This window comes from Crotalus tigris, unplaced genomic scaffold (genome assembly GCF_016545835.1).
Source record: "Crotalus tigris isolate CLP2741 ecotype Arizona unplaced genomic scaffold, ASM1654583v1 scf7180000024361.1375286210:1436186, whole genome shotgun sequence".
Lineage (NCBI taxonomy): Eukaryota > Metazoa > Chordata > Lepidosauria > Squamata > Viperidae > Crotalus > Crotalus tigris.
The window spans coordinates 899,278-915,216 of record NW_024100529.1 but is presented as its reverse complement, the minus strand read 5'-3'; the positions used below and the strand labels follow the sequence as shown (position 1 = coordinate 915,216).

General features: G+C 46.6%; 1 protein-coding gene across 1 annotated transcript in view; it reads left to right on the top strand.

Annotated features, from left to right (window-relative positions):
- DIS3L2 (DIS3 like 3'-5' exoribonuclease 2) overlaps positions 1–15,939 on the top strand; it is a 202,655-nt gene that overhangs the window by 73,997 nt on the left and 112,719 nt on the right. Inside the window, exons 7-9 of the mRNA XM_039327402.1 lie at positions 1,206–1,416; positions 12,340–12,425; positions 14,935–15,182. Of these exons, the coding sequence (XP_039183336.1) occupies positions 1,206–1,416; positions 12,340–12,425; positions 14,935–15,182 (545 nt within the window). The remainder of the gene's footprint in view (positions 1–1,205; positions 1,417–12,339; positions 12,426–14,934; positions 15,183–15,939) is intronic.

The window sequence follows — 15,939 nt, the reverse complement described above, 5'->3', positions numbered from 1 at the left end:
ATCCTAAACAGCAGGTCTGGCTGATTTCCAAGCCTAGTTTTGTGGCTTGTGTATTGGGTCCAGTGTTCCGTCATAAACAGGAACCGGTTTGCCAAGCGTCTGCCTTTCGTGACCACGGGGAGGCTGCAGCGGTCGCGAGGATGACAAACGGTCTTTTTTCAGCGCCGTCGCAACTTCGAGCGGTCGTTAAATGAACTGTTGTAATTTGAGGACCACCTGTATATGTCTTTCCCCTTCCCTTCCCCTCCCCATCTCATCCGGTCCCATCCCTGAACAGGAAAACAGTGTTTTTATACATGCACATACATGATTTTATGTTAGGAGTTTATATTTTATATTTTAATTTTATGTTTTATTTTCATGTTTTCATTTTATAATCTTATATTTTATTTTACATTTTTTATTTTTTATTTTATATTATTTATTTTCTTTTATTTTACTTTATTTTACTTTATTATTTTATTTTATTTATTTTACTTTATTTTATATTTATTTATTTATTTATTTTACTTTATTTATTTTACTTTATTTTATTTTACTTTATTTTACATTTTATTTTATTTTACTTTATTTTATTTTATTTTATTTTACTTTACTTTATATTTTATTTTATTATTTTATTTACTTTACTTTATTTTACATTTTATTTTATTTTATTTTGTTTTATTTTATTTTACTTTACTTTATATTTTATTATTTTATTTACTTTATTTTATATTTTACTTTATTTTATATTTATTTATTTATTTATTTTACTTTATTTTATTTTACTTTATTTTACATTTTATTTTATTTTACTTTATTTTGTTTTATTTTATTTTACTTTACTTTATATTTTATTTTATTATTTTATTTACTTTACTTTATTTTATTTTATTTTGTTTTATTTTATTTTACTTTACTTTATATTTTATTATTTTATTTACTTTATTTTATATTTTACTTTATTTTATATTTTACTTTATTTTATTTTACTTTATTTTACATTTTATTTTATTTTTTATTTTATTTTATTTTTTATTTTCTTCCTGAACGAGAAAACAGCAGCTGAATGGAACGAATGAAAGAACGAATGTCTCAAAACCCCTCCTGTTCCTATCGCTGGATGTGGTGGAGCTGAGGCCATCAGGACTTCTGGCAGGGCCCGTTGACCATTTCTGTCCTCACAGCCCCAAACGGACCCTTTCTCCTTTCTCGCCGTCCAGGTAAACAAGCCAGATGTTTCTGACCAAGAAACGGAAGCTCCTCCAGGCTCAGAGGACCCCTCGCGTTCACCGGGCGCTGCCCTCCTTCCCAGCCCAGGCAAAGGGGATGCCGGCGGCCTGCATGTCACGACGGCGGCTCCATTTGGCGACGCAAGCGAACAAGAGAACACGAGAGACCTCCAGCAGCTGTCCCTGGGGGCTGGTGAAAAAGGTGAGGATGCTCCCACCGTGGATTTCACACCTGGCACCTGTTTTTACTCTTCCCCCTTAGCTACTCTTAGGGCTCTGTCTATCCGAGAGGCAGGGGTGCCCTTGCTTTCTCAACTAAGAGAAAGAAGAGACTGTCTGAAATGGTATAGGGTTTCCTTCCTGAGCAGGGGGTTGGACTAGATGACCTCCAAGGTCCCTCCCAACTTTATTATTATTATCTTTTATTCATTAGAAATGAACCTCAGTCAACTGAACATTCAAATTGGCTGGCGCTGATGGTTGACACGGGTTGCTACCAGCATCCTAAGTGTCAACCAGGTACCTCCTTAAAATATAAGATGTTCCGAGTAGCACAGTTTTTTATAACATTGCTAGTGTTATTGTAGGAAGCTGCAGTTTCTTGATGTATTTTGTGAAATTTTTGGACATAGTTCCCAGTGCCCCGATGACAATGAGTACCACTGTTACACGTTTCATCCATAATCGTGTCCTTGCTTTCTCAACTAAGAGAAAGAAGAGACTGGACAGCCATTTGTCTAAAATGGTATAGGGTTTCTTTCCTGAGCAGGGGTTGGACTATTATTATTATTATTATTATTATGGATCATCGCACAGTCAGCCAGATGTTCAGACTGGATTTGGCATTTTGTCTACCTATCGAGTCCTTACCCAGGACCTGGGATAGGCAGATGTGGATGTTTGATGGTATTACAGGTATCGTCGCAGGATGGAAGCAGTTCCTAGTAAGGCCGCCTTTTGCAATTGACTAATGGCGAATGTGTCAATGCCAATGGTGTTCAAGTAGTGCTCCAGTTGTTTTGGGATTGCACCCAAGGAGCCTATGACTATTGGTACTACCTTTGCTTGCCTTTGCCACAGTCTTTCTATTTCTATTTGCAGGTCTTTGTATTTTGTTATCTTCTCCAGTTCTTTCTCTTCTATTCTGCTATCTCCAGGCACTGCCACATCCACTATCCAGACTTTTTTGTCTTTCTTATCGACAATTGTTAAATCTGGGGTGTTATGTGGCAGGTGCTTGTCTGTTTGAATCCTAAATAATAATAATTACTACTACTACTACTACTACTACTGTCGTACTTAGAAACTTTGCAGAGCTCACTCAGGCTGTTTCAGAGAATTTTCATCCCTTCAGCCTGCGTGTCTCAACCTCGGAAGCTGGAAGACGTGTGGGAGGTCGCCGTGTTGCAATATTCCAAGGTGTGTGTTTCTGGGCAAGGTGACCTCAGCTTTTGTCAAACCGGGAAACAATTGTGCATTTCCAGGTAGGAGGATGGTGTGCTTCGAAAGGCTTTTTTTGTGTGTCTGTGCTTGCCTGCTCTTGGAAGAGTCAACTTTGGAGGTGTCTTTGGTCTGAGAGTCGTGATCGGAAATCCATTTTTGTCCCCAGATCTGGGAAACATAATCACAATCCGATGGCCGTTAAGTCAAGCTTTGGATCTGAGCTTAAAAAAAAAAAAAAAGAAAACAAACGGGCAGCTGATATTACTTAATAACAGAATAGCAGAGTGGGAAGGGACCTTGGAGGTCTTCCATTCCAGCCCCCTGCTCAAGCAGGAGACCCTATATTAGACTAGTCCAGTGGTTCTCAATCTGTGGGTCGGGACCCCATTTGGGGTCGAATGATCATTTCACGGGGGTCGCTAAACAATGTAGACCACCATTTTTTCCCCCTTTTCCTTAGCTGTGCTACTCCCTTTTATTCTATTGGCTTTCGAAAGCCAATAGTATAGACTCTCTTAAATAGAGTCGAATTCTATTGGCTTTCAAAAGCCAATAGGAATTGTCCAGGCTGTCTCTGCCCTGCTGAGGCCGCCAAAAGTCCCATTCTGCAAACGGTGCTGCACCAGTTGAGTAGTCCTCGACTTACGACCGGTTGAGTAGTCCTCGACTTACGACCGGTTGGGGGGTCACGGCATTAAAAAGGTTGAGAACCACTGGACTAGTCGGTAAGGCACCAGGCTAGAAAGCATGCAATGGGGAGCTCTAGTCCCGCCTTTGGCATGAAAAATGGTTGGGTGACTTTGGGCCAATCACCAGGAGACGGTGAGTTCTAGTCCCGCCTTAGGCAGGAAAGCCAGGGCTGGGTGACTTTGGGCCGATCACCAGGAGACGGTGAGTTCTAGTCCCGCCTTAAACATGAAAACCAGCTGGGTGACTTTGGGCCAATCACCAGGAGACGGTGAGTTCTAGTCCCGCCTTAGGCTTGGTTTTCATGGGTGACTTTGGGCCCAACCACCAGGTGACAGCGAGTGCTGGTCCTCCCTTAGGCATGGAAACTGGGTGACTCTGGGCCAATCGCCAGGAGACGGTGAGTTCTAGTCCTACTTTAGGCAGGAAAGCCAGGGCTGGGTGACTTCGGGCCGATCACCAGGAGATGGTGAGTTCTAGTCCTGCCTTAGGCATGAGCGCCACCCGGATGACTGTGGGCCAGCCCCTCCCCCCTCTCTCTCTTTCTTAGCCCTACCCACCTCGTAGGGTTGTCGTCGTGGGGAAATTTGGCGAAAGAAAGACTCTTGTGCGTGTTTTCCGCCGTGAGTGATTTCTCAAAACAAACAAGCAAATAAAAGTGGCCAGACCAGGGCAAGGGCCCCCTCCAAGCAACCTTTGAGCTTTTTCTGTAGCTCCTCCGCCTCAGAAGCTGCTCGGCTTGGCTTCCCGTCGCCTCTGGGGAAGTAACGACATGCCCGCAAAGCCCTTTCCTTTCTCCCGGAGCAAAATTTCCTAGCTTGAGCACTTCTTCCCGAAGAGGCTGGAAAAAGCTTCCTGCGGACACCGAGGCCTTTTCTCCTTGCCAGGTCGTATTGTTATTGGACAACCCCAGCCCTTTCCTTGGTCTTCTTTCCATCCGGGATGAAAGATGCATTTTGCCTCCCACCCCTCTCGTTTCCACCCCCAGCCCGTCCAAGAGAAAAGTAAATAAATCAGCAAACACCGCTCTCTCTCTCTCTCTCTCTCTCTCTCTCTCCCTTCAAATTCCAAGTGGGAATTGCGAAGAAGCTTTAATTGCGCTTTTTTTCTTGGAGGCCGGGACGAATTTCCACAGCGGAGGAAAAAAAAAAGAAAAGAAAGAATAAAAAAAAAAGAAACCCCCACACAACCCTCTTTGGAGATGTCACGACTAATAAGTGTTTTAATGCGATGCCTTTAAAGGCCAGCTTTGGCCCGTTTTTCCCCCCCGATGCCCCGCTTAATCTAATTTGCGGCCAGGAACTTTCAGGAACGTTTCCCTCGCTCAAACCCTGCCATCTCGGACCGAGGCGAAGGGCTGTGGGTTCAAGACAGCCTTCCCCCTCTTCTCCCCCTGCCCCCCCCCCCAAGCCTGCAAACCCTTCCAGGGGGGGGGGCGCGTCCCGGAGAAGTGCTAACTTCACCAAGGCTGGGATATAATTTGCTGGGAATAACGGAACTGGTTGGAGAGATTGCTGGAGACCAAGTGCCTCGTTTGCTTTTCAGCAAAGCTCTGTAACCCGCTCGGTCAGGTAATTGGTTGAGTGAAAGGGATAAAAACCGCTGTTCCTTTGCTGGTCCCATGCCGCTGGAGGCTGTTTGCGCTGTAAGATAAGCCGGGCTGAGCCCTGCCCAAGCTAACACAGTAAATCTCCTACTGCAAACAAAGCCTTGCCCAGGGTGGAAATATTGAATAGGGACTGGAGAACCACGACAGCAAATGTTCAGCTTAGTTTATTTCTGGGGTTTGGCAAATGACAGTAACCTCCTTTCGTTGTCCCTCTCTGCCTCCTTCCTTCCTTTCCCGCGGGATAAAACCCCACTCTGTTTTTTTCGGGATTTTTTTTTCTCCTGGTCCGTGTTCCTCCCCACTTGCCGGATCCAGCTGGGGCAGGCCCAGATCCTTTTTGTGGGCTTACTCTGATGGGATGGGTGCCAGGCGATGCTCTCCCGCTGCTGGGGGAGCCACCAGGTTTATTCATTTATTTATGAGACTTATATACCGCTTTAAGTGCAAGCACTCTCTAAGCGGTGTACACCAGTAAGCAATGTATATATATATATATTTACATTACCCCCAACAATCTGGGTCCTCATTTTACCTACCTCGGAAGGATGGAAGGCTGAGTCAACCTTGAGCCGGTGAGATTTGAACCGCTGACCTGCTGAACACAGTCAGCTAAAGTGGCCTGCAGTACTGCACTCTAACTGCTGCGCCACCTCAGCTTGGTTCCTGAGCTGCTGGGTTCCACCAAAGTTTACTTCCCCTCTGCAGAAATTGCCTAGATGTACGCCATGGTTTTCCCAGTGGCCATGTGTGGCTGTGAAAGTTGGACCATAGGAAAGGCTGAGCACCAAAGAATGGAGGCCTTTGAACTATGGTGCTGGAAAAGACTCCTGCGAGTCCCTTGGGCTACAAGGCGATCAAACTGGTCAGTCCTAGAGATTAACCCCGATTGCTCTTTAGAAGGCCAGATCCTGAAGTTGAAACTCAAGTACTTTGGACACCTAATGAGAAGGAAGGGCTCCCTGGAGAAGAGTCTGATGCTGGGAAAGATGGAGGGCAAGAGAAGAACGGGACGACAGAGAACGAGGTGGCTGGATGGAGTCACTGAAACAGTAGGCCTGAGTTTCAATGGACTCCAGAAGATGGAAGAGGACAGGAAGGCCTGGAGGAACGTTGTCCGTGGGGTCGCGATGGGTCGGACACGACTTCGCAACTAACAACAACAACACCTCACTCAGCTTACAGAAGTTCCAGGAGAACCAAGTTGGACCAACCCCCTCTTCCCCCCCCCCCAAGCAGGAGACCCTATACCTTCCCTGACAAATGGTTGTCCAATCTACGTATGAAAACCTCCGGCGATGCAGCACTCACAACTTCTGGAGGCAAGAGTCTGTGGAGATGCTCAATCCTCCAGTTCATCATGGTTGCCTAACTAAAAGATGCTTTTTCAAAAAGGCAACTGCTTTTTTGCTTCTTGGTTTGTTTGGTTTTTTTTTTCCCTTGAAAACATTTTGCTTCTCACCCCAAGAAGCTTCTTCAGTTCTGGAGGCAAGCTATTCCATTGATTGATTGTTCTCGCTGTCAGGAGATTCCTCCTGATTTCCAGGTTGGATCGCTCGCTCTTTAATGAGCTTCCACCCGTTGGTTCTTCTCCTGCCCTCGGGTGCTTTGGAGAATAAACTGAACCCCTCTTCCATCTGAAAGCCCTTCAGGCATTGGAAGACTGCGATCTGGTCTCCCCTAAACCTTTCCTTCATTAGGCTAATCAAACTTAGTTCCCTTAGCTCAGGGGTCTTCAAACCTGGCCCTTTGATGACTGGTGGACTTCAACTCCCAGAATTCCTCAGCCAGCCTCCATTTTGTTTGTTAGATTTAAGTCAGGGGCCTTCAAACCTGGCCCTTTGATGACTGGTGGACTTCAACTCCCAGAATTCCTCAGCCAGCCTCCATTTTGTTTGTTAGATTTAAGTCAGGGGCCTTCAAACCTGGCCCTTTGATGACTGGTGGACTTCAACTCCCAGAATTCCTCAGCCAGCCTCCATTTTATTTGTTAGATTTAAGTCAGGGGCCTTCAAACCTGCCCTTTGATGACTGGTGGACTTCAACTCCCAGAATTCCTCAGCCAGCCTCCATTTTGTTTGTTAGATTTAAGTCAGGGGCCTTCAAACTTGGCCCTTTTATGACTTGGGGACTTCAACTCCCAAAATTCCAGCCAGGCAGACATGCCTGGCTGAGGAATTCTGGGAGTTGAACTCCACAAGTCATAAAAGGCCAAGTTTGAAGGCCCCTGCCTTCTCTGTTCTTCATATGTTTTAGCCTCCAGTCCCCTCATCATTTTTGCTGTTCTTTTCTGCACTCTTTCTAGAGTCTCAACATCTTTTTTTTTTAATCTCGTGGTGACCAAAGAGGGAAATATTATTTTAGAATAGAATAGAATAGAATACTTTGTTGGCCAATGGTTGTCCAGGCTCTTCTTAAAAGCCTCCAGTGATGGAGCACCCACAGCTTCCAGAGGCAAGCAGGTCCACTGCTTAATTGTTCTCACTGTCAGAAAATGTCTCCTTAGCTCCAGCTTGGATCTCTCCTTGATCAGTTTCTCCATCCATTGCTTCCTGTCCTGCCTTCAGGCGCTTTGGAGAATAGCTTGACTCCCTCTTCTTTGGGGCAGCCCCTGAGATATTGGAACGCTGCTATCATGTCCCCCCTCGTCCTTCTCTTCATTAAACTAGACATACCCAATTCCAGCAACTTGTATGTTTTAGCCTCCAGTCCCTAATCATCTTTGTTGCTCTTCTCTGCACTCTTCCCCCAACATTACAGCACTTCCGCATAATTTAGAATATTTTAATTTTTTCTTAACAGTTGATGGCTTTGAGAAAGGAAGAAATATGCCTGAAATACTTTTTTTTTTTGCCTTTGCAAAATAAATAAAACAGTACGGGTGCTTGCAGGTCAAATGGGATTTTAAAGAAGAAGGAAGCCTGAGGCTTTTCTATGCCCTACATAGCTTTAAAGAAAAAGAACAAGGTAGCTGAGGCACCAGGCTAGAAACGGCGAGTTCTAGTCCCGCCTTAGGCATGAAAACCAGCTGGGTGACTTTGTGCCAATCAGCAGGAGAGGATGAGTTGTAGTCCCACCTTAGACAGGAAAGCCAGGTAGGTGATTTTGAGCCAATCACCAGGAGACAGTGAGTTCTAGTCCCGCCTTAGGCAGGAAAGCCAGGTGGCAGACTTTGGGCCAATCACCAGGAGACAGTGAGTTCTAGTCCCGCTTTAGCAAGAAAGCCAGGTGGCAGACTTTGGGCCAATCACCAGGAGACAGTGAGTTCTAGTCCCGCCTTAGGCAGGAAAGCCAGCTGGGTGACTTTGGGCCAATCACCAGGAGACAGTGAGTTCTAGTCCTGCTTTAGCAAGAAAGCCAGGTGGCAGACTTTGGGCCAATCACCAGGAGACAGTGAGTTGTAGTCCCTCCTTAGGCAGGAAAGCCAGCTGGGTGACTTTGGGCCAATCAGCAGGAGACGATGAGTCATAGTCCCGCCTTAGGCAGGAAAGCCAGCTGGGTGACTTTGGGCCAATCAGCAGGAGACGATGAGTCGTAGTCCCGCCTTAGGCAGGAAAGCCAGGTGGGGGACTTTGGGCCAATCACCAGGAGACTGGGAGTTCTAGTCCCGCTTTAGGGAGAAAGCCAGCTGGGTGATTTTGGGCTAATCACCAGGAGACGGTGAGTTCTAGTCCTGCCTTAGGCATGAAAGCTCTTTGAGTGACCTTAGGCCAGTCCCTCTCTCTCAGACCGGCCCACCTCCCAGGATTGTTGTGAGGCATACGGGAGGAAGAAGGTCTGTTGGATAAGTTTACCACCTTAAATTATGTATAAAAATACCCAAAGTGAGAAAATAAATAAAAAAATAATCAATCCATCAATCCATCCATCCTGGGTGATGGGGTGGGTTCAAACATCTGCCTGGCATGTTTGAATTGGCTTGTCTGTGACTCTTTAACTCTATGGTCCTTTGTGTGGCCCCCTTGATGTTCTCCAAGCAGAAGTCCATCCGTTTGGCAAGACCCGGCCAAGGAACCGTGTTCATACAAGCCAGGATGGGGACCTCCTTGCCTTAAAGGGGGTCCTGATTCTTTCCTCTCTCGCAAGGGAGACACTTCAGCTGTCGTCTTTGCTGGAATATTAAGAATCGGGCCCCTCCTAGCGCCCACTCACAGCTGGGACAGTTAAATGTGTTTGTCTAACCCTTCCTCACCTCGCATCCTCCAGTTGTGTTGGACCCGCTCCCTTCCTCCCCAGCCAGCAGAAGTTGGAAGATCAACACATCTGGAGGGGATAGTTTGGGCTAGACTGGCCCGTAGGTTGACCTTAATGTTGATTGGGTTGGACTCCAAGTCGCTCAGGGAAACATTTTTCACGCAGAATTGGATTTTGGTGTATTCCTCACTACGGTAGTCCCACCCCTGAGTCTCAAGAGGCCGCCACGCTTCCCTTCAGATTATTCTTCAGAGCTCTTTAAAGCAGAGTTGTGGGTTCAAGTGGTCCCCAAGTCATTCCCCCCCCCTTTTATTTTCTCATGGAGGCAGAACAAGGTATATAATGCAGATGTCCTGCCAACCTTAAGGTGACTTGGGGCCAATCGCCAGGAGACGGTGAGTTCTAGTCCCGTGTTAAGGCATAAAAGCCGGCTGGGTGACTTTGGGCCAATCACCAGGCGACAGTGAGTTCTAATTCTGCCTTTCACATGAAAACCGGCTGGGTGACTTCGGGCCAATCACCAGGCGACAGTGAGTTCCAATTCTGCCTTTCACACGAAAGCCTTCTGGGTGAGTTTGAGCCATCACTGGGCAACAGTGAGTTCTAGTTCTGCCTTTCACACGAAAGCCAGCTGGGTGACTTTGGGCCAATCACCAGGCGACGGTGAGTTTTAGTTCTGCCTTTCACATGAAAGCCGGCTAGGTGACTTTGGGCAGTCACCAGGCGACGGTGAGTTCTAGTTCTGCCTTTCACATGAAAGCCGGCTAGGTGACTTTGGGCAGTCACCAGGCGATGGTGAGTTCTAGTTCTGCCTTTCACATGAAAGCCGGCTAGGTGACTTTGGGCAGTCACCAGGCGACGGTGAGTTCTAGTTCTGCCTTTCACATGAAAGCCGGCTAGGTGACTTTGGGCAGTCACCAGGCGACGGTGAGTTCTAGTTCTGCCTTTCACATGAAAGCCGGCTGGGTGATTTTGGGCAGTCACCAGGTGACAGTGAGTTCTAGTTTTGCCTTTCACACGAAAGCCTGGGTGAGTTTGAGCCAATCACCAGGCGACAGTGAGTTCTAATTCTGCCTTTCATATGAAAGCCGGCCGGGTGACTTCAGCCCAATCACTCTCTCTCAGCCCAATCCACCTCACAGGGTTGTTGTGGGAAAAATAGGAGGAGAGAGGAGTATTTTTGCTTGTTCGCCACCTCGAGTTATTTATCAAAATAAGGTAAGTCCTCAACATACAGCAGTTCATTTAGTGACCGTTCAGGGTTACAACAGCACTGGAAAAAATGACGACTATTTTTCACACTCACCATCTTTGTAGCACCCCTCCACGGTCAGGTGATCAAAATTCAGACCCTTGGCAACTGGTTCATACTTACGACCGTTGCCGTGTCCCGGGGTCACGTGATCCCCTTCCGCCACCTTCTGGCAAAGTCAATGGGGGGAATCCAGATTCACTTAACAACCGGGTTAGCGATTCCCTTAAGCACTGCGGCCAGGGAGGTTGTAAAACGGGGCGAAATTCCCTGAACAAATGTTTCACACAAATTTGGGGCTCAATTGTGGTCGTAGGTTGCACAAGTAAATAAAATAAACATACAAAAACCTAGCTGTACAAATCAATAAAACAAACCAATAAAAGGTAACTCTAGAACAGGGGTGGGCAACCTGGGCTCTTTTATGACTGGTGGACTTCAACTCCCAGAATTCCTGAGCCAGCCACGCTGAGGGGAAAGGGAGAGGTTTCCAAGCTGAGCCATGCTGGCTCAGGAATTCTGGGAGTTGAAGTCCACGAGTCATGAAGGGGCCCTAGTTCCCCCATGCTGGCTCAGGAATTCTGGGAGTTGAAGTCCGCGAGTCATGAAGGGGCCATAGTTCCCCCATGCTGGCTGAGGAATTCTGGGAGTTGAAGTCCACGAGTCATGAAGGGGCCATAGTTTCCCCATGCTGGCTGAGGAATTCTGGGAGTTGAAGTCCACGAGTCATGAAGGGGCCATAGTTTCCCCATGCTGGCTCAGGAATTCTGGGAGTTGAAGTCCGCGAGTCATGAAGGGGCCATAGTTCCCCCATGCTGGCTGAGGAATTCTGGGAGTTGAAGTCCACAAGTCATGAGGGGGCCATAGTTTCCCCATGCTGGCTCAGGAATTCTGGGAGTTGAAGTCCGCAAGTCATGAAGGGGCCATAGTTCCCCCATGCTGGCTGAGGAATTCTGGGAGTTGAAGTCCACGAGTCATGAAGGGGCCATAGTTCCCCCATGCTGGCTCAGGAATTCTGGGAGTTGAAGTCCACGAGTCATAAAAGAGCCAAGGTTGCCTACCCCTGGCCTAGAAGAACTTTTCCTTAAATGGGAGGGCGATGGAAAGTGACCGGCTCCATTAGCAATTAAGCTTCCTTGGAAGTAGGGAAACATCCGGATTTGCAGTTAGTGGCCAAAGGGCAGGTGGATTGGCACAAAAACTTTGAGCTTTGTCTGCATCCAAATGCTTAAGGGGCTGCCTTTCTACTTTGCAGCCTCACAAAAGTTCAAGTTGCCTTTCTCACTTTGCTGCTTTTGTGCATTTGATTTCTTGACACTGTCTTGGATCTAAACCCGTGTCATCCCTCCCCTCGTGTTCCTGCTTCGTAAACCATTTTTGATTTTTTTTTTCTTTTCTTTCTTTCCCCCCAAATGTGGTTTCTCTTGAGACTTTTTGACCTGATACCACTGCAGTTTAGGCTCCTCGGCTGAAATGCGCATTTTCTGATCTTGCCGGACCGTTTTTTCTCTCTGAAGGAAGTTAAATATTTTAATGAATGCGAGCCTTGAAAAAGGGGAGCTGTTTATATACAGTAACAAATTCAATGACCTCGATGTTGGACGCACCAAGAAGTTCCAACTTTTTATTTGTACTTAAGAAATAGAACGTGTTTTCCGCCATTATGTTTATTATGGATGGTATATAGTGGGTTTGGGGGGGTTTTTTTGGTGAATGTTGGGCTTATTTTGATTTTAGCAGATGTGCATAATGGAAGTTGAAGCGTATTTCTTTTCTAGGTTGCTGGTTAGAGGGATCTGGATACATCGTGAGTTTGCTCCTTTCCAGCCCTCACATTTGGCCCTTCACCGGGCCAGAACGGGTCATTTTAAAAGTGACTTTGATCCAAATGCAGTGAATGTATTTATTCTATGTGCTTTCTTGTGTGTGTGTGTGTGTTTTAGGAAAAGATTTGGAAAGTTGCAGTGTCCATGCCTCAAAACCAGAAGACACGGCTAACCCGGAGCAGACTGTACAAAAGACTGCAAAGGTATCCTTCCTTTTTTTATCCAAACTCGTCAGTTCGTAAATTAAATTACTAAGCTAAAAAAGGGCGAGCCACGAATAGAAAAAAAAAAAAAGGCCTCCTTGGTGTTTGGCAAAAGCATCGCCACATTCAAAATGAGGGGGAAATGTACTCTCGCTGGATCCCTTTTTTCATTGCTTATTTTATAGCATCTTGCTTCTCTTCTGCTTACACACCTTTCTTTCTTTTTTCTTTTTTTGTCCTTTGTGTTGGAGTAGACCCAGGGTGAGAGAGGCGGCAAATACATTTAACAAACAACCAAACAAACAAAGAAACAAATAAATAAAATAAACCAGGTGGCTCTGGGGGGGGCTCCATGATCTGTGGGGGCTCTTGGTGCTCTCTGAGTTTGGGGGTTTTCCTGCAGACGTTTCATTGCCCAACTAGGTTACATCATCAGTGCTAGAAGGAATGAGGTTTGCTGAGTGGGGAGGAGGAGGAGGAGGAGGAGGAGGAGGAGGAAAAAAGGGAGAGGGCTGTGGGGTCCTTGGTGCTCTCTGAGCTTGGCTGTTTTCTTGCAGACATTTTATTACCCAACTACGGAACATCATCAGTGCTAGAAGGGGGAGGGGTTGGAGGAGGAGGAGGAGGAGGAAGACTATGGAGTCCTTTGTGCTCTCTGAGCTGGGTTGCTTTCTTGTAGACATTTCATTACCCAACTAGGTAACATCATCAGTGCTAGAAGGGAGAGGAGTTGGAGGAGGAGGAGGAGGAGGAACAGCAGGAGCAGGAGGGGAGAAAAAGAGAAAGGATTGTGGGGTCCTTGGTGCTCTCTGAGCTTGCTTGTTTTCTTGCAGACGTTTTATTACCCAACTAGGGAACATCATCAGTGCTAGAAGGGAGAGGGGTTGGAGGAGGAGGAGGAGGAGGAGGAGGAGGAGGAGGAGGAGGAGGAGGAGGAGGAGGAGGACGACTGTGCTTGAAAGGAGTGGGGTTTGCTCTCAGCTGATATTCTCATGGCTTTCCCTGGGTTTATCTTAGAGCTCCTTTGATTGGGCTGCTTACTGTTGCTTTGTTCCTTGATGGGGACATTCTTTATTTGATTTTTGGTCTGATGCTCATCTGGGTGCTCCTTGCTGGTGGAGAGGAGCCTGGGCCTCTTTGTTCCCTTTGGGGCTGGTGAGTGTCTCTTTATCTACGGATGCTCTTGTTGTCTATGTGTCTGTTGATGGCTGTCTCTGTGTCAGAGAGCCAGGCTTCTAGAAAGTCCCAAGCGGTTCTGGGCTTGGCTTGGTCTGGGATGGTCCTAGTTTCCCAGTGGAAACCGTGGCGAAATCTGTCCATAGGTTGTGAAATCAAGTAGTTTTCATCGTGTCTTCTGACTGCTAGTTGGTGTTGAAGGATGCCTTCTGCCAGTCTCCTGCTTGTTTCTCCTACTTATCACTTCTAAAACCACTCCCACTAACCTCTGGAATCACTCCTTACTAGCGCTGATGATGTTACCTAGTTGGGTAATGAAACGTCTGCAAGAAAACCAAGCTCATTATTTTTCTTCTCCTTCTCCTCCTCCTCCTCCTCCTCCTACACTGACAATGTTACCTAGTTGGGTAACGAAACGTCTGCAAGAAAACCAAGCTCATTATTTTTCTTCTCCTTCTCCTTCTCCTCCTTCTCCTCCTCCTCCTCCTCCTCCTGCACTGATGATATTACCTAGTTGGGTAACGAAACGTCTGCAAGAAAACCAAGCTCATTATTTTTCTTCTCCTTCTCCTTCTCCTCCTTCTTCTCCTCCTCCTCCTCCTGCACTGATGATGTTACCTAGTTGGGTAATGAAACATCTGCAAGAAAACTAAGCTCATTATTTTTCTTCTCCTTCTCCTTCTTCTCCTCCTCCTCCTCCTCCTCCTGCACTGATGATATTACCTAGTTGGGTAACGAAACGTCTGCAAGAAAACCAAGCTCATTATTTTTCTTCTCCTTCTCCTTCTCCTTCTCCTCCTCCTCCTCCTCCACTGATGATGTTACCTAGTTGAATAATGAAACTTCTGCAAGAAAACCAAGCTCATGTTTTTTCTTCTCCTCCTCCTCCTATTTATAAGTCATCTAATTCTTCTTCTCCTCCTCCTCCTCCTCCTCCTCCTCCTTCTATTTATAAATCATCTAGTTCTCCTCCTCCTCCTCCTTCTATTTATAAATCATCTAGTTCTCCTCCTCCTCCTCCTCCTTCTCCTTTTCCTTCTTCTCCTCTCCTCCTCCTCCTCCTCCTCCTCCACTGATGATGTTACCTAGTTGAATATTGATACTTCTGCATGAAAACCAAACCCCTTTTTTTTCCCCCTCCTTCTCCTTCTCTTTCTCCTTCTCCTCCTCCCCCTCCCCCTCCTCCACTGATGATGCTACCTAGTTGGGCAAGAAAACCACCCAGCTCCGAGAATACCAAGGACCCCTCGTGTCAGCCCTGAGCTACCAATATTGTCCCTGACTACATTGTTTGGCAAAGCCTCCCTAACTGTTGATCTGTCGGCTCTCCCAGGTGGTCTACATATTGGAGAGGAAGCACTCCCGGACAGCCATGGGCTTCATCCGCCTCTTGACCGATCGCAACAGTGACTTGTTCCAGAAATACGCCATGTTCTCGCCGGTGGACCACAGGGTGCCTCGTTCCTACGTGGCCCTGGCTGACTGCCCTCCTGATTTCGCCACGCGCCCCGAGGACTACGCCAGCATTCTTTTCATCTGCCGCATTGTGGATTGGCGGGAAGACAGCAACTTTGCCCTGGGGTATGTGGCTGTTGAATGGAATGGAAGAGGGGAATAGTAGCAGTATAACAAGAGTCAGGAGGGACCTCGGAGGTCTTCTAGTCCAGTCCCCTGCTCATCCTGCAATTTAAGACAAGTGTCTGTCCAGTTTCTTCTTAAAAACTTCCAGTGTTGGAGCATTCACCGCTTCTGGAGGCAGGTTGTTTCACTGGTTAATTGTTCTAACTGTCAGGAAATTTCTCCTTAGTTCTAGGTTGCTTCTCTCCTTGATGAGTTTCTCCATCCGTTGCTTTTTGTCCTGCCTTCAGGCGCTTTGGAGAATAACTTGACTCCCTCTTCTTTGGGGCAGCCCCTGAGAGATTGGAAGACTGCCCTCATGTCCCCCCCCCCTTGTCCTTCTCTTCCTTAGACTAGACACACCCAATTCCAGCAATTGTCTTTGTATGTTTTTGTCTCCAGGCCTTTAATCATCTTAGTTGCTCTTCTTTGCACTTTTTCCAAAGTCTCAACATGTTTTTTTTTGTCGTGTGGTGACCAAAACTGGATGCCATATTCCAGGCGTCGCCTTACTAAGGCTTTATAAAGCGGTACTAATACTTCACGTGATATAATAATAATAACAACAACAACAATATAAAATTGTAAGGGACCTTGGAGGTCATCTAGTCCAACCCCCTGCTCAGGCAGGAAACCCTATATCCTTTCAGACAAATGACTGTCCAGTCTCTTCTTAAAAACTTCCAGTGTTGGAGCATTCACTGCTTCTGGAGGCAGGTTG